Source organism: Lytechinus variegatus, chromosome 10 (genome assembly GCF_018143015.1).
Source record: "Lytechinus variegatus isolate NC3 chromosome 10, Lvar_3.0, whole genome shotgun sequence".
Taxonomy (NCBI): Eukaryota; Metazoa; Echinodermata; class Echinoidea; order Temnopleuroida; family Toxopneustidae; genus Lytechinus; species Lytechinus variegatus.
The window spans coordinates 7,818,699-7,844,558 of record NC_054749.1 but is presented as its reverse complement, the minus strand read 5'-3'; the positions used below and the strand labels follow the sequence as shown (position 1 = coordinate 7,844,558).

At 34.4% G+C, this 25,860-nt stretch overlaps 1 protein-coding gene across 1 annotated transcript; it reads right to left on the bottom strand.

Annotated features, from left to right (window-relative positions):
- Positions 1-435: 435 nt before the first annotated feature.
- Positions 436-24,038, bottom strand: LOC121422316 (cerebellar degeneration-related protein 2-like). The gene is made up of 4 exons (XM_041617275.1): positions 23,737-24,038; positions 7,872-7,984; positions 6,029-6,177; positions 436-5,353 (listed from the first exon to the last, which is right to left on the bottom strand). Exons 1-4 carry the CDS (start codon positions 23,801-23,803, stop codon positions 4,354-4,356), a joined length of 1,329 nt encoding a protein of 442 aa, XP_041473209.1. The 5' UTR covers positions 23,804-24,038; the 3' UTR covers positions 436-4,353.
- Between the last annotated feature and the right edge of the window lie 1,822 nt (positions 24,039-25,860).

The window sequence follows — 25,860 nt, the reverse complement described above, 5'->3', positions numbered from 1 at the left end:
CTATTAACATGTACAATTCTTGTAAGAATGAGCCGAGTTGAATATTACACATTGAATGAGCTGATCTTAAGAATATTTTCAAAAGTTAGATTATTTATTTCAAATTCAGCAGAAAGTACAAAGAGTTGCAATATAGAGTGAAAAGGATATATTACACACACCATGTCAGTTATTTATTTATTTATTCATTCATTTATCAATTTATTTAATTATTTATTGAATTCATTAAATCAATCTATTTTATTTATTTATTTATTTATTCATTTATTTATTTATTCATTTATTTATTTATTCATTTATCTTTTTATCCATTTATTTATTTATTCATTTATTATTCATTTATATATTTTTTTGATTGATTCATCATTTATTTACTTATTAGTTTATTTATCATTTTTACATATTTTTATTTATATATTCATTTACATATTTACCTATTTATTTATATATTCATTCATTTACTCTTTCATTCTTTCATTCATTTACTGTAAGCCACACAAGCATAGATACTTGATGATGGCTACAACTTGTCATTCCAAAGGCTTGATACTTAAAAGATTCAATATTCAAAATTTCTACAAATCTGAAGGGTAGTAAGGTTTGCTATTCCCAAAATGAAATACAAGTTTCAATACTCCAATATTGCAAAGTGAAAAAAACAGAACAAGCTTCCATATTCTATACGTTTGTAACTTTGGAAACTAAATAGCATTCCAAAGGTTTAAAAAAAATGAATCCAGGTTCACATCGTCACACTTTGCTGCACAATAAAAGTTCCGATTGTGCTGAAAGGGTATCAATATAGAGAACACATCAACATCAGCAGTAGTCATATAGCAATGGACAGTTGAGTGTTAGTAATATTTTGAAGAAAAGTTGGAAAGTCCATTACATGCAAGAAAAGTTGTATCAAAGAGTTGTATAAAACAGTACAAGAGCTGTAAATCAAGTTTCTACATACAAAACGTATAAATCCCAAATGTTTAATCAACAGATCCTTCTCCCAGTAAGCCTTGTCCATTTACTTTAGAAACATCAGCTAAATAATGAAGAAAAAAATTGATTATACTTATCTTTTTTCAATAACTAACACTGCAACAAGAGTTATTTGTTCTGTATATTCATCAATCAAATCAAGGAACATCACTAGCCATATTTTTAATACCCTGGCTTAACACACCTATGGAAAACTGTATTTTTACACACTTTTTCCATTTTATCGCCAGTGTGAATTCAACGTAAGACGGTATTTTGAAGAGTAAGACAAGGATACATTACGCATAAAAGCACTGACAGCAATAACCAACTACTACAGAATGATTCTTGGCATGATTGGGGCTGGAGGGGGGTATTTATAAATACTCACCAGGGTAGATTCATTTCACAAACTAATTTCATTGTTGGTAAATTATCCATGTTAATACAAGTATAATTTACATGTATACAACTATAATCACGTTTTTTTTTAATTCCAAATGATTAACTGAGTCTGATAGTTAAGATTATTATTCAAATTCATAAATACTACCCCTAAACCTTCTGAGTAATCATGTTCATGTACAGAAGAATGTAGTTCTCTCTGTTTCTTTGTGCTGTATTCACTTTGTGCTCAAATAGCAATCCTACAGCTACTGTGAAAGAAAAATTGCCAGGGCGAACATCCGGGCATTTTTAACCTCGAGCCCTAGCACCTGACCAGCGGATGAAAACAATGCACTAGCTAGCGACCTGGACAGCAGCGCGGCGTTTTGGCATTCCTACAATGCATAATACACAATTATCGCATTCATAATTTGTGCTGAACGTCGTGATAATCTAGTATTCCTATTTCGTCATCTGGAAATTCACGAATCCCTCTGAAATTTTAAGTGCTGTTTTCTGATATCATTTCATTGTGTTTCGCTATGTGGATGTGACGTCACTCCGCCCCCGCCTTTATGACAACTAAATAACTTGGTGAAACAAAACCCTGGTTTTGATCAATAGCGACAGACAAACATATTCATATTAACCTTGAATTTGTTTCCAAAGCATACCCTGATTAAAATGATAGAACAGTGGGGTGTTTCATAAAGCTGTTCGTAAGTCACAAATTACTTTACGAACAATTGGTGATACATTCTTGGGTGCAATAATGTATTTCTCATTCATTTAAATGTAGCACAAGATGGTATCTCCAGTCGGGCATATAGTCGTTTGTAACTTAGGAACATCTTTATGAAACACCCACCTGGTTTACACTGTAAGGGAGATAAATGATAGATGAACTGTAAATAACATAATATTAGAAACCCTGAAGTAAGCTCTAACTTCATCCTAAAACCCAACAGCATACATACACACTATACATTGAACCTAGCGACTAATACTTATTGGACAATACTGCAAACGACACACATGTATGAGACACTGAAGGCAAACTGAGTTAGTTGGAATGCAGAAAACCATTAAAACACACTTCTTTCGAAAAAAAGTAGATGAAAGTTGCACTTGGTTTTTTTTTACATAATGTAGTTGTTCCATCTTCTAATTTACCTAGATCTAATTCAATATCCGTCTCATTTTTTAATGAATAGTTTTTGTTTTTAAAACTGCTTTGCACTTCTCATAATTTGGTACTGTATTTTGGCAAGATTGAAGGAACATCAGAGAGCAAAAAGATGAAGCAAATACACCTATCGGTTCATTAAAAAAAAAACCTTGAAAAAAGAATGTCCCAATATGTATACTTTAAAGCTCCTCAAGCTAATTGCTTGATTTCATTTATCATTAATTGATGTTGGAGAAAATGAAAAAGGAATGATTAACCTGATCTTCATCTTATAAATAGAAGCAATTTAACAAATCAATCTCATATCGAAGCAATAAATCAATCTCATATCTTCCCAAAAAAATAACTACTGCCCCTTTAAACCAGAATAGCAAGTAGACTGATTATCAATGATCCATACAAAGGTAACTGTCATCCGTTGAGCACTCCAGTGGACATCGCAGGTTCTAGATGACAAATTATTGTATTATCATCTTTCTTCATTCAAGATTGATTTGAAGCAATCATGCACTTCAAAAGACAGAGTCCAGGGTCCCGTCTTACAAAGAGTTACGATTGATCCTATCTATCACAACTATGGACGGCCAGCAACATCAACAACTATTATGCATGTTTGTTCAAAAACATGTAAGTTGATTCCTTTTTTGTGCAACCTACCTGTTTTATATTTTGTAACCCTATTATATGTTATGATCTTTTTTCACTCAATCGGGTGAGGGAGGGAAGGCCTGTGGGCCATGGCCATTAAGTTGACCTATTCCCTACCCAGGCTACCTGGTTGGGTGAGAAAGGGTCTAAAACTATTTGTATTTTTGTAGTATTTCTCATTCTTGCATTGTACATGCTGTCTTCTTTTCAATTAAGTGCCAAATAAAATGATAACAATAAAATATTTTCTAACTATGATGTATATTCATGCATTGCTTTCTTGAAAATTCACTGCGCTTCTCACTGCATACAAAGGTCATTGTGCATATTTTTCGTAGAAAAAATTATGACACACATGGATTTCCATAGAGTTACGATTGATTGGATCAATCATAACTCTTTGTAAGACAGTGCCCAGAAATTTAACCAAAAATGTATGAAGAACTGGTTGTCACATTCAACAACATCAAAAAAAATATATATTTGAAATCATTTCCTTCTCAAGATTGAGCAAAGGATATAGGTCTCAGATTACATTAGCTTCAGAGAGCTTTAACAATAGATATATTGGAACAATAATGTAATACAAATTAACCAATTAAAACTCCTGTTAATGAAAGTATTATAAGTACGACAGTCATTTATGCCTATCAAGTTTCTATCTCTTATAGGCCCAGACCGGAGCTAAAAGTGAAAGAGACGAAAGGGAAAATCATAAACTACAAAGTAAGAAGATTGTGTTTCATACATATTCATCGCTTGACAGCTAAGTATTTTGTTTAAAAAACTCAAATTAACTGGTTTTGACAATAGGCTTTATCAAGCTTCTTAACAACCTGAATTACACAACGTCATATTGTGAAGGGGGTGGTGATCTATAGGTTTGTATGTCGAAAAGATTATTTTTATATCCAGATTATGAATTCAATTTTCTTTTTCAATTTGCCAAGGAAAATACTTCAGCAAAATACTTGGCTGGTAAGCAATGAGAATGCATAAAAGCTTGCATTGGTGTGTTTAGTAGTTTCTATTAAAGCTTTCAAATGGTGTATAATTTGTCAATTTCTGTTTTGGGTCTGGTCTGGGTCTTCTATCGATCTCTTTCACCTTGTTCAATACTGCATTAATAACCATAATAAGGGAACCCTGTTTATTCATGAATTATCAAGCTTGGGCTTGGGTTTTTTGAGAGGTCTATGCAAAACCTCATATATCCTTTTAAAGAGTGCTTTATACTCTGGCGGCCCGGTATCAAAATGGTTGTCCACCGGACAAGGGGCTGTCTCTTGCTTCGGAGAGCTGGAAGAAGAAGGGCAAGAGCCTGTGAGGCTCAAGCTGGAAGCCTTGGTAGGAGAAGAGCTCAGGTCTCCTCCATCCTTGGATGATGAATCTTTCTTGCGTCGGAGGCTGTTTGTCCTTGGTTTGCTGGTGGACTCGTGGAAGGAGGCACTGCGACTGCGCGTCAGCAGAGTGGTGTACTTGTCCATGAGGTTGTGGTATTGGGCATCGATCTCACCAAGTATTGACACACCATCCGCTTTGGAGTGGACCAGGTCATGGTTCGGCAAAGGACACCTAGACTCTTGGCTAAGCTCCTCGGCTATTGGTCGCAGGTCAAGACTACTACACCGCTTCAGTTCCTTGTCATTATTTGACTCACTCTGCCTGTCAGAGTCTTCTGATTTCTCATCGCTACCCAAAGTCATTACACTATCGCAGTATTTGCAGACAGTTTCATTCAGGTTGTCCAGTGACCGATAATCTCTCTTGATTTCAAACATCCTGGATTTCACCTGCAGCTCGCGATTGCGATTCTCAAGTGCTTTGTTCTCGCGAACAATGACAGCCAGTTCAGACTCCAGCTCATTCTCTCTCTGTTCTTTAAGGGCCAGTTCTTGCTTCAGGTTGCGATTAAGGATTTGCAGATTACTTAACTCTTCTTCAAACAGGCTGTCAGCGGATGGTTTGCCCAAGTCAAAGCTGTGAGCTCGCCTCAGAGGGAGCCCTCCCCAGCCATTGGAGACCATAGCATCATGAACTCGTTCCAGACGCCTGCGCTCTCTTAATCGCTCTTTCTCTGCTATCCTCAGCTGCTCTATGGTAGTTCCCTGGTCATGCACTTGATGTTCTAGGTGTTCAACAGTTTCAGTCATCCTGCAAGAATAACAACAAGCTTGATCATCGGTATTAAATAAAATAAAAAATTTAAAGAAAACATCAATTTGTGAACTAGTTTTTGGTTAAAAAGAAAATGAAAATCATAATTGGTGGCAGCGGTGGGATTCACATTATATGCATTGTACTGAAAGTCCTCTGGATTTTGTTTAACAAAGGCAATTGAGTGCACTATTCCTGGAAAGTGCACATGAACAATCTATTGCAGCAAAGTTTATTAAATCGTAAGTTTACAGACAGTCCAATGAAATGTATTTATTCTTCTATTGTTGAGAATCATTGAAAATTATGTTCAATAAAGCTGCTAATGAAAATTTATATTTCTAAAACGACTCAGTTGAATTATTTTTGATTCTCGAATTCATTTGTTTGTGACTTTGTGACAATGTTTTTCAAACAGACAAAACAACGTAGCTAACCACTCAGGCTTTTCACTACCATAATGTGACATAAAAACAGCTCATACCTACGGGTATATTGTAATGGGGGAGGTCTACATTGGGTCTTTTGATAGTATAAGTAATTTCTGTTTTTTTTAAAGCTGTGATCATGGATAGATAGATGGAAATACACCTTTTAGAATGGAATATATTTTTACCCAAGGACTTATAATTCAGTATAGAATAGAATAGAATGATATAGATATATCTCAACCTTAGAACCCTCTGCTGAGCGGTTTTGAGGTCATGTTTAAGCCGCTGGTTCTCGGCATCCAGCTCCTGTGAACTCAAATCAAGCTGCTCGTAGATGTGGGACTTGGACTCAGTGACATCACGCAGGATGTGAAGCTGCTTCTCCAAGTACTACAAAAATAAAACAAATAATCACAATGTCTCTGATGAAAATAACAATAAGAATTTACTTGAGAATTTGAATTTAATCCTTTTCATAGGGTCTAGAGAGGAATAGAATCACATCCGATGGGTTATGCAATGATCCAGGTATGTAGCTCTTAAAGTCAGTGCATAACTTATCTTTTATTAGGCATATCTGAAGGCCCTCCCCCTTTCCCTAAAGAATGACAATAAATGCAGCACCTAAAATTGGTCTATATGTAGGCATATATTCTGCCATGTGCTTGTGCCATTACATCGGGTTATCACGTCCAGTCGGGCAATCGCGTAAAACCCAACCATTAAAAAAATGCTCCCTAAATTTGTGAAAGGTCGGGTCCAGTTTACCAGACATTTTGTGAAAATTTCAGTCTACTATAAAAATGTTCATGTCCAATTTACCAAAGTTTTGTGAAAACTGTAAGGCAAATATACAGTGTCGGGTAAACTGGACCTGACTTTTCTGGAATTTAGGGTCTTTTTTCTTGAATGGTCAGGTTACGTGACTGCCTGACCGACCGACCAGACGTGATAACCGAATGTGATGTCGCAAGCCTCTGTCATATGACCTTCTTTATACCAATCATTAATGTTCATTTTTAAATCAAATACCCCCCCTTACACAATCTGCATGGAAACATGAACAGCTGTATTTGACAAGTATTAAAGAATTCTCTTTTAACAGTATCACATGCTATATGGAATATCATCATGGATTTAGTTCAATGTTAGGCTATTAACCATTAACTAAATTATCTTCAAACAGAAAATTGTTTTTTTATCTCGATAGATGAATGGTAGTATAGGAATATTTGTTTTATAAAAAGTTTGTTAGGTAAGTTGTTCATGTATTTTGCTGTAGGTGCAAAAACTACTTACAGATATCAGTGTTTGCCCTACTTGAAGGTCAAAGATAACTGTGTGTAGTAGTAGACCTATCATTGGTAATCTCTTAAAATTGGTAGTTATGTACATTATCAAGAAATAAAAGTAAATGAACAGTGCATACTACATAACAGGCTACGGTGGTGTACTGGTGATCAAGTTGAATATTAAGACAATAATTTTTTTCTTCTAAATTTTTAATGTACATGGGACTATGGAAAATTCATGTACAACAATTATGATGAGAATTTTTCAGTATTTCAATAGGAAACTACTAGTGGTAGATTTGCATCAGAGTCTCGGCCATTACAATACCGGGCATGTCATAGAAATTGGAGAAATAATAATAACAAAGATAGATAATAGCAAAGATATTTTTTCATTGACATGTACATTTTCTTGGGCTTTGGTCTCATCTACATATGAAAGTATACATGTAATGCTTGACAGAATATTTTGTATGAGTGAGCTCTGTCCATTTTTTTTGTTTGCGGGCAAGTTTTCAGAAATTGATTGGTGCAAAAACTATGTCAAGGGAAAAAGGCGAAAAAAAATGACCGGGACCTACATGTACACATGTACTGTATATAGATGTAGCAAAATCTTCAGCATGTTTAATATAAATACCGGTATATCATTTTATGGGATTTTTAAAAAGTGTTCTTACTTGTTTGATACCATACACAATGTACATTCCACTGTCTGCCAATAGTGTAGCAAACATGTATCTGTAATTCACTGGTAAATGAACCATTAAATGACCCTTTTAAATCACATACCACGATCTGCATGGCTTGTTCATCATTTTGTTGTTGCGTATCTAGCAGGCTTGCCTCCAGATCTTTATTCCTTTCAAGGAGTGTCTTGCCAAGCTCTGCTGCCAGATGAAGGTCTGAAATATTAAACAAAGAATTAAAATCATTCATGATTAAAAATAATCCATATCAATCCGTATCACTGATTATTTGTGTGCAATTATTTCTAATGTTATATGTCAACAAAATAACTTAATCTTGTAAAATCTAAAATAAAATTATTACATGTACAGTACCTGTTGAATTTTTAAAAAATTGAATTGTATAGAAGTACAAGTAAATAACAAAAACAAAATGCTTTTAATAATAAATGACAAATATAAGAAAGACAACAAAAATAAAAACAAGCAAATTGCAATATCACCTGTCATCTTTATCCTACATGTATGTCAGTTATGGCAATGGGCGCTGCGCAACAGGGGGCAGGGGGGGGTGAGAGCTTCCTAGTCCAATTATTATATTTTACAAAAATATGAGTTGATTATGAAGCTGGGAGCAAGGGGTGCATTCTTGCAAAGACATGACATGTATGTACATGTATGTATGATGTGTCCAGTGGTGATGGCTATTTTAAATTACAAATACAGTACAGGGCAGGGTGCTACATAAGCACTTGCCCGATTGCCCGGGGCAAGTATAAGTTAGAGTAAGGCAACTGTTTTGAAGTAAAGACCAAAACTGAAGTTCTCGCATTGGGCAAGCAAAATTCTCACAGTAGGATGACCAAATTAGGGTCAATATGACATACTGACCCTAATTTTGGTCATGGCAGGCAAGATTAAAATCACTTTGGAAAAAAAAATGCAGTAACAAAGTAGATCTGTTCATGTCAAAAGAGAGTAAAAGGTAAATGGTTTATAAAACCGCAAAAACTTTCTTTTGATGAGGTACTAAAAGTTTTTTTTTCAATGATTTTTTTTCTGGCAAGTGAAATAGATTTTTGGGCAAGTACACTCCTACTATTCAAAAATTTACTTGCCCAACTGGACAAGTGCTTCTAATACCCCTTTCATAAACCCAATTATGCGGCTAATAGCAGCATAATTTCGTCGTAAAATTGGAGGATAAGAGTTATCCACATTATTTTGATGCTGCTATTATCCGCATAATAGCAGCATCGGGACAAGATTTTGAGTTTATGAACGCATTTCCAAATAATGCGGATAATTGCCATGGTGCGGTCACAAGGTCACCCTTTTCCAACACAACCGCATCGGAGGGGGCGTGTCCAGTTGTCATGACGATTATCCGCCCTTTTCAGGACGGGCGCTCGTAAAAATAAAGCGGCTTTTTTCGGAGTTTGTGACGCAATTTTTATTGAATTATCCGCATTACCCTTAGGCGGCTAATTGGAGGATAGGTTTTTGAAAGGGGTATTAAAAGTTAAGTAGCACCCTGGTATATATGTAAGGCTAACAAAAGTCAATGTAACAAGATATTCCATTCACCTACATGTAGACTCTAGTGCATATCAGAATACACCAGAATACATGTCTGTCAGTCAATTGTACATGACAAAAATAAAAAGAACAGATACATTGTAATCACAGAAGTCATAATCATCTGATTAATCACAGCCAAACACCAGCATTAATTATTCAATGTGACTGCGAGAAGGATGTATTTCCCACTATTTCTCAATCTTCTGTTTCCTGGAGGATTTGCTGAATCGGCTTGTTCCCAGGTCTGACTGATAAACTATTGTACAAGACACAAGAACAAACTGATTAAAGGGGCATATTACATGTATATGCTAAAGTAACCATTTGAATTTGTGTGTTCCTGAAAATTAAACTAGTAATAAATAAACCATTCAAAAACTTGCTTTATAGAATTGAAATAATCCCATGGTAAATCAATGGATGCAAACCCTTTAAAAAAATAAATTTACTTTTTGTATACATGTACAGAAAATATTCTCATACATGTAAGTTGGACATTATGATAGCTCAACAAAAGAATTTCCTGCAAGTTGCAGTAATCACACCAGTTAAAAATATCACTTTCTATAAGTTTCTAATGACATACATGTACTATTGGTGGTAGTTGTCGGTGCAAGAACGCACTTAGAAAAACATTTTTGCGCATCTTGTCTGTGCAGAAACATCCTTACTATTGTTTTGCACTGACACAAGTTTGAGCGCAGATCTGTAGGCCTTCAATACATATATGATTTGGGGTGATTTTTTCATGGTTTTTCAGAATGCATTCATGAATGCTTGAAGCCTTGGAAGCAAGCAACAAGAAGACAGTAAGCTTAAGGTCCTCTCCAAGGGACCTGGTTATAATAAAATAAATATAATGGAATAAAAAAAACCTGCTCTCTACAGACTGAGCTATCATGTTTCCTCTGAAGGTTCCAGTACATCAATAGCAGATCTATTTCAAGATAATCTAAAAGTCATCCTTAATGACCAAGTGATAAAAAACTAGGTCCCTAATATACAGGGGATTGGATCAATAAATTGGCCCTATTTGTTAATCTGTCTATAATCAAACAATGATTTGACATATTATTTCTCTACATATATTTATCAACATGTCTCAGAGATTAGTGTCTCTACTTCAAGGTCAGATAAGCTCTTTCAGATTACCTATACTCACAGCTTATAAGTTGTAGGTAATCAATACTGTACTACAGGGGAAAGAAAAATATATTTGGAAGAATTTTGATGTCCTGATAAAACTCTGATACAAACTTTCTTCTGGAGAGTGAAATAAATTTGTGCAATCACAGAGTTTGTAACCCTGGCTTGACAAGGTTCCAGTGCTCATTTTTACAAATGAAGTCAACTTCAATATAAAAAAAATCTGACAAAAGTACTGCAAAATTATGATGCATTGAATTGAAAAACACCCAAAACATACCAAATAAATCACATTTTCATCTACTTTTCCTTTTTTAAATGACATAAATTTATGTCATGAACTCTGAAGTCTTTGAATAAAGAATGCAGATATGTTTGAGTCAAAATTGCAAAGCCAAAGCATTTTGAGAATACGTTTGCTCACATGCCTTCCAAAAATGTCATCTGCTGGATTCCACGAGAGTTGTTTCACATACAGAAGGCTTCAGGATCAGCGGCAATTGTGAGGGGATGAAAGAACAATCACTTTTTTTCGTTAAAGGTCAAGTCCACCCCAGCAAAGTGTTGATTTAAATGAATAGAGAAAAATCAAACTAGCACAATACTGAAAATTTCATCAAAATCGGATATAAAATAAGAAAGTTACAATTAAAAGTTTTGCTTATTTTTCACAAAACAGTGATATGCAAAACTCAGTTAAATATGCAAATGAGTCAGTCGATGATGTCCATCACTCACTATTTCTTTTCTTTTTTATTGTTTGAATCATACAATATTTCATTTTTTAGAGATTTGAACATACATGTAGGGACCGACTTGACTGAACCATATAGTACTAAAACAATGCTAATTCCACATGTATAGGGAGGAATTAATCACTGTTTCACTTGACAATGAGGAGAAAATTAGAATATTTCATATAATAATATACAAAAGAAATAGTGAGTGGATGACGTCATCAGTCTCCTCATTTGCATACTGACCAGGATGTGCATATAACTGTTTTGTAAAATTAAGCGAAACTTTAAAATGTCATAATTTTCTTATTTTACATCTGATTTCGATGAAATTTGCAGCGTTATGTTTGTTTAATTTTTCTCTATCGATTCAAATCAACAATTTTCTGGAATGGACTTGACCTTTAACATTGGGAACTACATGTGGTGAAACTATGTGTAGACAAAAGTATAAGCAGTTGACAGGGGCAAAATACCATTGTCGCCTGCCTTCCTTCATTCTTAATACAGTATAGTCGAACTGTAGTCTTCTCAAACCATGTGAATTACTATTTCCTGATCACTATTGTGAAATAGAGGAAGTCCCTTCATTCAATGCATTTCATATCCTACACTGGACATACAATGATGGTCTGCATAATAATTGGGATAAGTGACAGTAGCCTAATCGACATCAACAGTCCTATCTGATACTTTGACATGTACATTTCAAATTTTTGCCACACCATTTATACTTCATATGTACCGGTACCTACGAGTAGAGCCAACATGCAGTGCAACAAGTATGTCACTTTATAAAAAACAAAATTGGCTTCATCTTTCAGTGTACAACTACATGTATGTTAACATCTGTCCATATAATCTATACTTCATTAATTATAGTCAGCTGAATTGTATGCAAGTGAAAATTTGATTGAAATTGGCAAAAATCAATAAAGAACACAAGCATGGAGGATGACAACAGGCATATTCAGACCGTCTTGATCATAAGAATACCAGAATACATGCATTTACCGTAAAGAGCAGGGCTTGCTAATCCCATAATCGTTCTACATGTAATTCATATCGCAATGTTCAATGGGATAAAAGATCTTGTAATGCTCTCACAATGCCAAACTACCCACCCAAAACCTTGGAAAAATCCCAGAGAAAGTTCTCACAAGTTTGACAAGTACCTTCTATTTGATACATGTAGGTATTTTCTTTTAGGAATGAAATACCTGTACTTTGCTTTCACATCATTTTCTGATAGGGGTAGTTCTGGACATCAGGGTAAATTTCTTGATCAGAGAATACACGGCATTCTCAGTTTTTTTTTGGTCAGTCTGAATGCATCTCATGCTTGCATGTGGATATGATCAGTAGAGGGCAGGTGTCTGGTCATGAATATTAAGTACACACTGTTCAAACGGTGTGTAAACAGAAAATGTAGGCCTACCTCTCATCGCATGTTTACGTTTGAATACAGAAATAATGAAATGCAAACAAGGGAGCCTGAACATCATGAGTCACAGAGCTACAGATGGGACTGAGCAAAACTTCACTATGGAAAAAAAATACAGGCAAATTTAATAGTATTTCTGCATGTGAATGCATTATGTTGGTACTTACGGGTACACAATCATACAGAAAAATAAGCATCTTCCTCTCAAATCCGATACAATAAAGCAAATTAATTTACTTTCTTAGTGCCTTTTCTTTGATCTTTCATACATGAAGTCAACTTTTCACTTGTGTCTGAAGCATGGCTACATTCTACAGACAATTTTTTTTTTGAGGGGGCTAGTTTTCACAATCTACACTGTACTGTGTAAATCTGCAATATTGGATTAGCTTTGATATTAGAGTGAATGGGGATTAACCGGGTTTTTTTAGTATTTCAGGGGCTACATGTATTCAACTTGATTATTAAAAAAATCCATAATTTATTGTTCGAAATAGACACCAGAAATGAAATGCTGCGAAAAATTTGTTTTGCCCAATTGATCGTTGGCCCGGCACCCGCTGTGCAGCACCAGATCGACGAGGCTCTATCCCTTTAATTGTTGAACGCCAAACAGGGTAGCAGCAACTCCCATCTTTTAACGTCCTTTGGTCTGACGCGGCCGGGGTTTGAACCCCCGACCTCCCGGTTGTGAGACGGACACTCTACCAACTGAGCCAACACACCAGTCTGGTATTAAATTGTATACATGTATGTAGGGGAAGACGGGGTAAGTTGTGACAGTTATTGCTTTTTGCATGTTAGAATTGATATGATGAATAATCTTGTCGAAATAAGTACCTTGCCTTGAAATTTAATTCTTCTGAAATATTTTCCACCTTCTATCCCCACACTGAAAGTCATTGTGACCTTTGAAAAAAACTATGTCAAATGGCTCAACTTGCCCCATATATGGGGTAAGTTTGAGCCACCTTCTGGGGTAAGTTGAGCCACAAAAACTATGTACAAAATGTATGAGGGGAGAACCAGCATTTCAATTTTTTGTTTAAAGTCTTTTCACTTGCTAATTCTCTATAGATACTTACATCCTTTAAAAGGAAAAGAGCAGTCATGTAAATTTGCTCCTTGTGGTGTGGTGGGTTTAGGGGATATGCTATAGGTCATCAATACATGACACCACCACAATGTCTGACTCATTCATTATTGGACTGGGGCTGGTGGCTCAACTTGCCCCTGGGCTGGTGGCTCAACTTGCCCCTATGCTCAACTTACCCCGCCTTCCCCAATGCTTCTACTGAGTGGATCCTTGGCTATAATGTACATCATACATGTACATGCACATCTAATACATGTACAGGTAGCAATGAGCAGTTTGAAAAAAAATGAACTGTTTAATCACATCTCACTCTAAAATATGCAAATCACCTGATGCACATTTGACTTCATACACAGACAAAGTATGAGAAGTATTTCTTGCAAATGTGTGAAGTTGTACTATCATACTATCTTCAGAGGGAATTTTGCAGTTTCTAAAACCTCATTGTAGTTTTGAACAGTATTTTTTTTGTATATTCAAGGAGACAGGTACAGCATCTCCATTCATTGTTCCAGTATACATGTAGCTTCAGATCAATATCTTTTTGAAAATGGAATCCTATCATCTTGAATCATTACTGTCTTGGTCCAAAAAAAAAAGAATTGGTGCCACTCACCATACAATTGCCAAGATATATTAAAAAGAACTACCCCTGCCCACAAATGCAATAGACTTCTAATTCATCTTTTGTCCCTTTTATACTCATTTGAGTCAGAGTATAATGGAACAATGAACAGTCAGGTGAACTTTAGCTCTATAACTTTACAAGATGATTTTTCAAAAATAACAAAATCTTCGATACATTCTTTTCGTAGTCCTAGCCTTACAAAAACATGTACAAAATTTGTCTAGTTTTTTTCTAATCTTTCTTTATATTTGTTCATTGGAAATTAAAATACATGTACATTGATATTTTCCAAATGTTTTTCATAAACCAATTAATGAATAAAATAAGTCCAGGAAGGAATAATAACAAATGTTTGAAACAAGTGCAGTTATGGTTTGTACAGTATGTTTTACTTCTTTGTACAAAATATTTTGTTTTCCTGAGTAAGAAAGTTGAGCAAACCTCTTCAATGAAATACTGTATCACTATACTGGACATTCTGAGGCATAAAAGTCTATCAACAAAGCACGGCAGATTATTCCCTCTCTACATGTAATCATGACAAAACAGATTTTTATCATGCATCTGCAAAATACCTTTCTCAAATCAGTTAATCTGAAAAATCAAATTATATGGCTATTACCTAATAAACAAATTGAAAAACTGCAAACCATTCAAAATTCAGCTGCGAGATTACTCCAGTTCTCAGAGAATTACATTGGCTCCCTGTCCATTCCCGGATTGTATTCAAGCTTCTAGTTTTTGCACACAACTGTTTTTATAAAATTGCCCCGTCCTATTTACTCGATTTAGTATCATATTACCAGCCATCCCAAAATCTTAGATCAAGCTCAAAAGCATTATTTGTTGTTCCCTCTGTCTTTACAAAGTCATATGGTGAGCGTGCTTTTACTCATACCTCTGCTGTCCTCTGGAATGCTTTACCTGAATCAATGAGATATCAAAGTGATTTATGTACATTTAGGAGATCCCTCAAAACATATCTTTTCAATGCATAAAATACCAACTTTGAAGTTTGAACTAATGATCCAATCTAAATATCTTGATTACTTTATTCTTACCTTTCACTATTTCTTCTTTAAGTGCATAGGGACATGCTATGCTATGTGTGATGCGCTATACAAGAATTGAGCATTATTGTTATTATTATTATTATGGTACATGTATGCAGAAGCAAAGGATAAACGTCAGGGACAGGGAGAACTATATTATGAACAGCAACAAAGCCTTTAAAAGTGCAAATAAAATGAAATAATGACTTGTGACTTGAATCAATGTTCTTGAAAAGCAGCATTAAAAGAATCAGAGTTGATGTAATTTTACATCAAATTGATGTAAAATGCACATCCCCAGAAAAATAATGTTGAAGATGATAGTATTGTCACTGAAAGAGTGTCAGTTTGGGCAATTGGCACCCACCCCCCTTCTTCTTCTTTCACCTTTTGAAACCCCTAGCATGGTGTCCTAATTTCCACCTCTTGTTCAAAGAATATACCCATGTTAACACCGAAGTACAGCTTGTGTCTATAAGATGATGGGGACATTCAAGTGACACCTTTCTGCGAGACTGACAGATCATGTTGACCTTTGCTAAGTCAGCAAACAGTTTTGAAACAAGCTACATACACTGTACATGAAGTAGGGGTGTTCATACTTTTATTGTGCAGGAGCTGTGTGCTTTCAAACTCATGTTTTGTCATACCCAATTGGAAGAGGTTCTACGATCTACATTGTGCAGTTATAGGCGCACACATTGCACAGTTAATCTACAGGGAAATTTCATCTTGACATCTAGTTGGTTTTAATCAAGGCTATTAAAGTCCATGGTTTTAACAAAAGCATGAAAGTCTTAGTTCTAAACAATCTTGAAAGTTTATCCACCAAAGAAAAACAGCATAATGAATTTACAGTTTTATTGGGAGTAGCTCCCCCAATATAGGCTATGAAATAGGCATAAAAAGCCAAAATAGGAGCTTAAAACCTGCTTGGAAGATTTACAGTCCTTGTGAAATTACTGAGATTACACGTAAACTGATCTCAACAATAAGGACTATCATATTCAAATTAATAATTTTTTTCTCGTAATATTACTTGACTCAGCTGTAACTGAATTTTTTTAACCTGGTCTAACTTTTCTGGGTACTCAAACTGAACTCTGTGAGTACAAACTATTTGATGGACTAGATACACATCTTTGCATATAAAATTATTTACTGCTCTTAAAATTCATAATAAAAATAGAACTGATCATGTATTATATTTTCCATAGAACTTGGTAGTTTAATCACTGATTCTTACATTCAAGCTACCTTGAACTTTTTATTGTCCACCCATTTAGTGTAGTGGTAAGATTTTAATATTGTTATTTTTGTAATAATTTGAAAGTGTTACACTATGTTTCTTTTCATCTTCTACTCTTTTTCTCCTGACAGTACTACAGTATGTTGGATTTACATTGCATTGCATATTCTAAGTGAAAATTTCTCATATGCCCATGATGAGTAGCAGCAGAACAAACTCAAGGCTTGGACATCTTACATGTTATAATTGCTCATTGAATGTTCCCTTTTCTATGATAAATGTGTCTTTTTCAGAAGTAAATGACAGATCACATAATGATATGAAAGTACTGTGCCAAAACTGTATTGGTGAAGTGTTGCCTTTTAATTACTTTAAGGATGAAAGAGAATACTCTGAAGCAATGTTTACATTTTTTTATGACAGAGTTCAACCTGACACTCATGTAATAGTTAAGAATACTACACATGAGATACAAAATGCATTTTTATTCGAAAATTCTGGAGAACTTAATACTCAATGTAGCTATTATTCTGTCGATGATTTTAATGTATATACAACATGTCATAATGCCAATTGTTTTTCTCTATTACACGTTAATTGTAGAAGCATTTCAAAAAACTTTGAAGATGTGGAATTGCTCTTGAGTGATGTAAATCACAGGTTTAAGGTAATAGCTATTACAGAAACTTGGCTTAATAGTTCATCTTACTTGAACATGTACCAATTGACTGATTATGACCTTATAGTTAATAACAGAACTCAAAAAAGAGGTGGAGGAACTGGTTTTTATGTACACAAATCTGTGAAATATGAAGTAAGACATGACTTAGTGCAATCATCTTCTCTTGAATACTTTTTCATTGAAATTCCAGGTAGAGGTAAAAATAAACTCATTGGTGTCATGTATCGTCCTCCGGACTTATCCTTTGTTAACTTTGAACATGACCTTGTGGAGATATTCAACAGGGTAAATACCCTCCAATATGAATGCTATATTATTGGTGACTTCAATTTTGATTTGTTGAAACATGATTGTTGCAATAATGTTGAATCATTTTTGAATATTATGTTTAGCAATTCTTTTTATCCTACAATAACAAAGCCAACCAGAATAACACCAACTACAGCTACAATATTAGATAACATTTTTACTAATTCTGACAAACATGGTAATTCTGCCATATTAACAGCAGACATAAGTGACCACTTGCCAGTTTGTTTGATGTTGTTCGACTCATCTTCTTTCTTAGGAAATAACTCAGAAGATGTTGTTTATAGAAGAATTGTAAATGAAACAAAGCTCCAGAAATTTTTAGATGAATTACAATGCATTGATTGGGATATTAATGACTATGATGTTGAGGTTTCATATAATTCTTTTTTATCAAAATTTCAGCTGTTGTACGATAAAAGTTTTCCATTGGAAAAGTGTAAACATAGTAAAAATAGTGTGAGGAAACCATGGTTAAATAATACTTTGAAAAATCTTTGTACAAAACGAAGGCACTTACATAAACAGTATGTTTTAAATCCAACTTTGAATAACAAGCTGAAATATACTAAATTTCGGAATTCATTAAACTCAAAACTAAAATATTCAAAATCCATGTATTACTTGAATAAATTTGAAAGTGTAAAAAATGACATGACTTGTATGTGGAAACTAATAAACAAACTTCTCAAAAAAAATGTAAAAAATACTTATATTGCAAGTCTTAAGGTGAATAATGAAACAATAACAGACAATGCGCAAATGGCAAATGCTCTAAATGAATTTTTTTCGACTGTTGGTAAACAACTCATTGATAAACAAGGAACAGATCATGGACTTAATGATTTTCGTTCGTTCTTAAAGAAACCCAACTCATCTTCAATATATTTTAACCCTATCACCTGTAGCGAAATTATTGAAATTGTTAAACAAATGAAGAACAACACAAGTCCTGGTTTTGATTCCATTTGTGTGCAAGTACTCAAACGAGCAATTTATATTATTGTTTCTCCACTGTGTAATATTCTTAATTCCAGTATACAGCAAGGTGTAGTTCCAAGTAAAATGAAAATATCTAAAGTGATACCTATTCACAAGAGAGGAGATAGAGAAAATAGGAATAATTATCGACCGATTGCAGTACTCCCTGTATTTAGCAAAATTCTTGAAAGATGCATTTACAACAGACTGATCTCTTTTCTAAACAAAAATAATGTTTTATATCAAAGTCAGTATGGATTTAGAAACGGGCACTCCACATCCTCAGCATTATTACAATTAGTTCAGAATATTAATGAATCAATCAATAAAAATGATAAATTGATTTCCGTATTTATAGATCTAACAAAAGCTTTCGATATAATTGACCATAGCATTTTGATTTGCAAACTTCTACATTATGGTATTAGAGGTATTTCACTACAGTGGTTCATTGATTATTTATGTAATCGACAACAATATGTTTATTTAAATGGGAGTATGTCACATCAAGTGACGGTAGGATGTGGAGTGCCCCAGGGATCAATACTTGGTCCGCTGTTATTTTTAATTTATATTAATGATATTTACTGCAGTTCTGACAAACTTAAATACATATTATTTGCAGATGACACATCCGTCTACTTAACAGGAAATGATACTGAAAATCTTATAATAACCATGAATGAACAATTAGAATATATAGACACATGGATGAAAACAAACCATATGATTTTGAATGTTGAAAAAACAAAATATATGATATTTGGTAATTGCAAGAATGTAAATGATCATAGATCATTATTATTTAGAAATATCCCGATACAACGCGTTAAAGAATTTAATTTTTTGGGTGTTACAATTGATGAAAAACTTACTTGGAACTCGCATATCTCACAATTGAATAACAAACTTGCAAAAAGTATAGGAATACTTAATAAACTAAGTTTTTTACCACAGGATGTCCTGAAGGTCTTATATCATTCTTTTATTACATCATACTTAGGTTACTGTATAGTGGTTTGGGGATTTGCTTCTAAAACTAAATTGAATCGCATACATGTCTTACAGAAGAAGGCTATACGTATTGTAACTCATTCCACTTATCTATCTTCTAGTAAACCCTTGTTCAAAAAAACAAATATTTTGCCAATTAATGAAATGTGTCAATATTATATTGCTACTTTTATGTACTGTTGCTATAACAACTTGCTACCCAAGTCTTTCGAATCATTCTTCTTATTCAATAAAGATGTTCATACATATAATACCCGAAATAAGGATAAATTTCATCCACCTTTGATGAAGAAACAAGTTGCTAAATCATCAATATTTTATGAAGGTCCACTGTTATGGAATAATCTACCTGATAGCATAAGACAAAGTAAATCTTTAAACCATTTCAAGAGAAAATATAAACAGTTGCTACTAGAGAATATGTAATGTAATAACCAACACATAACTTGCTTGTTTTATCACTTTATCAATGTCCTTCTTGCTTTTCTTTCTTCTTCCCTCTCTCTTTTGTAGTAATATTCTTTCCTTGTAATAATTTGATACTTGTATTATGTATATGTATTATGTAAAAGTAACTCTACAGTAGGAGTCACTCTTGACAAGCCCTTGGCTTTTAGTGACTCCTCCACAATTATGTTCAGCTTTATGTATATTATGTATCATGTGTTTTTATGTGGAAATAAATGAAATGAAAATGAAATGAAATTATTTTCTGAAAGGTAATGTACAATGTATCCAAGAAAAAAATGTATTTTAGGCAGACAATCATTATAACAAATACATATCATCAAATTTATTTTGCTTTCAAATTTATATAAGGTGAAATATTTCCTTTTCAAAATGAGATCAATACTGTTATACTGGATCTTTCATTCTTTCATGAATAGCAAATAATGAGCAATAATACTTGAGGCCCGATGAAAAAATTTGCATTTGAGCCATCCACTATCCATTCTAATTTCAATCTAAATGTATACAGTACAAAGTACAAACATCAAAGAACACAGAAGCCATCAGGTTTTTACATAATCCTAACAATCTTGACCAACTTTTCTAAGCAACTTGATTTTGACACTACTTTATTTTTCATCTCATTTCCATTAATTTTGATATCTGACACTTACAACATTGACGATCCAAACTAATTCCTGTAACAATTGGAACAGGAAACCTCCATCATCATCATCATCATCACCTGGTATTGGATGAAGGTTTGAGCCTGTATTAAAACACCCTGTCGATTAAAGTTTTAAAGCTTGCATGAGGAGTCATGGAAGCTCAAAGTGCTTACATACTGTACAGTGTACTTTGCCAGTAGGCTTATAGTCTTTAATACTGGTCCAGTGGATTAGTCTCGGAGGGTCTCGAAACGGAGGGTCACGAGTTCAAATCCCAGCAATGTGTTTGGCATAATGTCCTTCGGCAAGAAATTTATCCACATTAGGTTGTACTCGACCCAGGTGACGTGAATGGGTACCCGGTATGATTTATTCCTTGAACGCTTTAGTGCCTATTAATATGGTGGTTCCGCTACAGCCGGGGTAATAATATGATACCAAGTATCAAAGCGCAGTTGATTTATATGCACATACATGTAGCAACTGTGCTCTATAAATGAACATATTATTATTATTTACATTATTATTACAGATTTTGAATTTGTCTGCTGTTGGCATAAATTTGTAGTAAGTCTTCAGGTACACTGTAGACTATTCCAGTCATAAATTTAGTCTTCTACTTCAGTAGACAGCTGGCAGCCGTCTGTTTGAAGGAGTACTGTTTTTAAACATTTTTATAAAAATTATTTTCTGTAATTGGTGAGTGGAGCCAACGCAGTTCAGCGGAACCACCAATATAAAAGAGACCAAAAACCTTTGGTCTGCTACTTCACGACTTATTTTTCACATCCAATTTGCTAGTATAATCGTAGAGTGACCTCTCGTTTAGCTCCTACCAGGCATATGGGAAAAAAATAATATTTCATGTTTTTATTTTTATTCACTATCGGCTACCGGCTGCCCCGTACTCAAGACCATTTTTTTTTTTGGTTTAATTTTTTTTAATTTTTAGATCTGACTCTACAGGCTACAACACAGACAATCAAAAAGGTACAGTAACGTCTGTAAGGTAATAACATTTGTAGGGTACCGGTATACAATTCCTGGCTTCACATTTACTTTTATAGTAACTCAGAAAAGATGATTATGGCAAGACTGCTGTCCCCTCCACTTACATGTAAATAGAAAAAATACAAATTTATAGGTTTATACAGTCATGTCTGACAGTGAAAAATAATAGATTAAGCAAGTATAATCTGACTCAAAATGGTGACATTGAATTTCAGGAACCACTCATCCATTTGTATGTGCATACTTTTATTATTATTATTATTTTATTTGGCAATTAAAATACATAAATTATAATACAATACAAATCACATAAACAATAGGTGACATACTACAAAGGACCTGGAATAGAGATGAAGGGGCTGCCTGGGTTTGGAAAAGGTGAACTGAACTACCATGGCCCACAGGCCTTCCTTCCCACATCCCTTCACCTCAATCCAGGTCAGTTAAGAATATAAAAAAAGAAACATATAAACTGAAAATGGCAACAATTAATTTGAGGGAAACAAATGTACCATGGATCAATCAGCAATCATCATTTCAATTGATTCATTGCAATATAAATAATTAAAAAGAAAAAAAAATAATAATGCAGTAATTTGATTTGACTTGTACTGGTGTACAAAGTAAATGTAAGTGGAAATAGGGAACCAATGCGTGTGACTTAATAAACGCTTCAGCAAGAGTTCCATATGCACCCCCACTAAATTGAAAATAAAAACATGGAGAAGGTTCAGAATAATATATCTGGACCTAATATATAGAACACATGATAACTGTACAATGGGGGAGTGGAAATACATACCAAAATATGGCTTTATTCCGTCAAATTTCGAGCAGGATCTAGTGCGTGTAATTTTTTAAAAATTTAATATGTAATTATGAATAATTACATGTAGTATACTAATTATCTATAATCACGTATTAAATTTTAGTATTTGTGAAATAATTTTTATTTATAAATTGTTCTTCAAAACGGCATCGCTAGTCGGATGTACGTCATCATAAAGGGGTTCAAGGGCTATTGTCTTTGCTTTCAAGTGGATCGAGGGATCCAGAGGAGATCAGGTTTGGTAACATCTCATTTTTACCACTTACACTTGTATAGTGAAATAACTTTTATCCCTTAATAGCCTATATAGACATATAGTGAGTGATTGTATTACCGACCGGCCTTGTAATACCAAAAGTGCGCATCGTACACGTCAGAAGATAATAAAAGCCAAGGGAACTTGAATAAAATGATGATGAAAATGATCAACATGCAACAAAAGCACATTTTCAAAGTCTTAATAAAAAAAACACAATAAAATATGGTCAAAATAGCTCATCATCAGTTATTTTGTTGTTTTCCCAACTTTTCCCATCGAAAACACACGTTCGGTAATACAATACCTTTTTCAAGTTACCAAACTTAACTATTTCACATGCGAAGAGGGGTCCGATTGGAAGCTAATATCGTAAAAAGGAAAAACGATTTCTACAAAATTTTTACAATTACATAGGCCTATACCGTACCGTATGTATATTTTGTAGGCAATTGTGTATTTCTGGTGAAAGTTTGGTGAATTTTATGAGAATGATGTGTTTGATATGATGGAATTCATAAAAAGTGTTCGGTAATACAATCCACTACCATACACAATAGGATCCTGAACTTAAATATTAAAGGTAAGGTTCATACTAAATAAAATTCGACCCTAAAAAAAAGCGATTTCACCCAGTCTAACTAAGTATGGATTTCCTGGGGAAATCCAGACTTTGTACTACATGTGATGTGTCTCTTCGTCTTATATAAATATTGCCGGGGATTCAAGACTCCATGATGAAGAAGTCTATGTCAAAATATTTCAAAAAAAAACATCATCATAGAGTCCTCCAGACTAAAAAAAAGTCCAGTGATTTGTATTTTGTTTTTCTCACCATTTTCATACCATCCATCTGCAACACCGTCGACGTCGTCGATCAAATCTTCCATCTCAAAAGGCATGACTGAATCCCATTCAAATGGCTATAAAGCCAAGGCCAGGCCAAGCTCAGCAAGTCAGAAATGGATTCCAGATTTTATGGGACTGATTAATTTAGAATCAGAGTCGAGAGAGTATTTAAGGCGCCGACACAGACAACAGAGGTTCCTCGATCATGGCGCAGCAGCAGAAGTCACATTGTGCGAGCCGCGCCGGTGGGAGTCTGAGGTTCCAGTGTCGGGGAGATTCGGGGTACTCAAGTCTCTATTCTCGTTGGCTCCGCAGCTGCAATCACAATAAAATGACGTGTGCATGTGTTGCTTTTAATCTACAGATGGCGCTATTCAAGTTTTGTTTGTGGCCGGCCTGTTGCATATTCGCTCGCTCGAACAAGCGAATATTCCCCCCAAGTCAGTAATTTTCGACTATGACCAACACCTGCTAAATATAGGCCTACATGGTCCAATTTTGTGCCCAACATATTTCAGATGGGGATTTACTGCCCCATAAAAAAATTGTACTTCATTTTTCACCAAAAGTCAATCTATTATCTGGCAGATTCGACCTTTTTTACACGCCAAATCTAAAAGTTACCAAAACTAGGCTTGCTCACTCTCTCACATTCTTCTCCACACAGATCAAAATAAGCTCCCTCATAAATATGTTGTCTCATATCTTCAATTCTGACCCTCACTGGTCCCCATAACAAGGAGGGCCTTGCTTGAGACCTTCATCTACTGCTTGCCCCGCCCCCCCCCCAAAAAAAGTATTTTTATGTCAAGATTATTAAAGAAAAATAAGAAATTTTGTAAGTTTTTGATTTGTGACATCATAAACGAGTAGCTGCCTTTTCTTATGTTATGGCCTATAGGCAATATAACATATATATGTTTAATGGTTCGTGGTGACTCATTTGCTTTCTTCTTAAGGAACGGGTGTGAAACAATTTGTCTATTGATATTCAAAATTAATTTACTGAAAAAATGACATTTCATTGATTTTTTTTATCACAATTGTCTAAAGCTGCTCGCATATGACGTCAAATCAATTAATGAAATTATAATAACATTTGTATTCTTTGATTGATTTTTATTCGAACCTTCGGCAATATTTTATTATTATTTTTTTCTGCACTTTTACAATAAAAATAATTGTTATGAGGGTGAAGTCCCACTCTAAGTCTTAAGGGAACGGAACCCATTGCTCCTTCCAGTTAGAGAGGAAGAGGAGAAAATGTGAGATATGGAGTGAAGCCAATGGGGGGGAGGGGGAGGAGAGAGAGGAAAAAACTAAAAAATTCATCCAAAAAGGAATATTTTCATCAAAAGATCAAGTTATCAATGATGATGATAATGATGAAAATAATGACAATGAGTGATGGTGATGATAATGATAGCGGCCCTTCCAACGGCGCCGTTGATCTCCGACCTTAGCGGAGGAAGAATACAGGAGAGAGAGAGAGAGAGATAACGGTGATGATAATGTTATTGTAATGATGATAAAATGGTAATTATGGTTACAACGATAATGATGATGATGATGTGATGATGATTACAATGATAAAAATGATGATGATGATGACGATGATGGTGAAAAATATGAAAATGATGATTATGTTGAAAACGGTGATAATGATTATAGCTGATGATGATGTTGATAACGATGATGTGATGGTGATGATCATACTGTTTTTTTATGATGGATGGAGATGACAATGTTGATGATGATGATAGGCTTTATGTGAAAACTCAAACGTTCTGACCCATAGACCTATATTATACCATAATGACCTCCCGGGGGGCCACTTACATTGATGAGTGGATACCATGCGCGACCAAAAAAACACGTAAAAGGGATGTCCTTTTCACGATAGGGCACGTTACGTACGTAACGTGAAAAGGGTGTCAAAAACACAAAAATAATGAAAAAGGGTATCTATTTCGCTAGGAAAATTACGTGTTTAGGGTCGAATTTGCGGGGATGATAAAACAAAATTAAAATGTTTTATATTTGCGCGAGGCGTATAGGTGGGGTCGTACTAAACCAAAATTAATAAGGTAAAGCCGACAACCAAAGGACC

What these genes read in the sequence shown, in the direction of transcription:
- LOC121422316 (XM_041617275.1), bottom strand. Translation starts at nt 23,803, where the DNA reads ATGCCTTTTGAGATGGAAGATTTGATCGACGACGTCGACGGTGTTGCA. An exon ending in AGATGGATGGTATGAAAATG is followed by an intron (nt 7,985 to 23,736) that starts GTGAGAAAAACA and finishes TTAATATTTCAG; the next exon opens with ACCTTCATCTGGCAGCAGAG. An exon ending in AACAAGCCATGCAGATCGTG is followed by an intron (nt 6,178 to 7,871) that starts GTATGTGATTTA and finishes TTATTTTTGTAG; the next exon opens with TACTTGGAGAAGCAGCTTCA.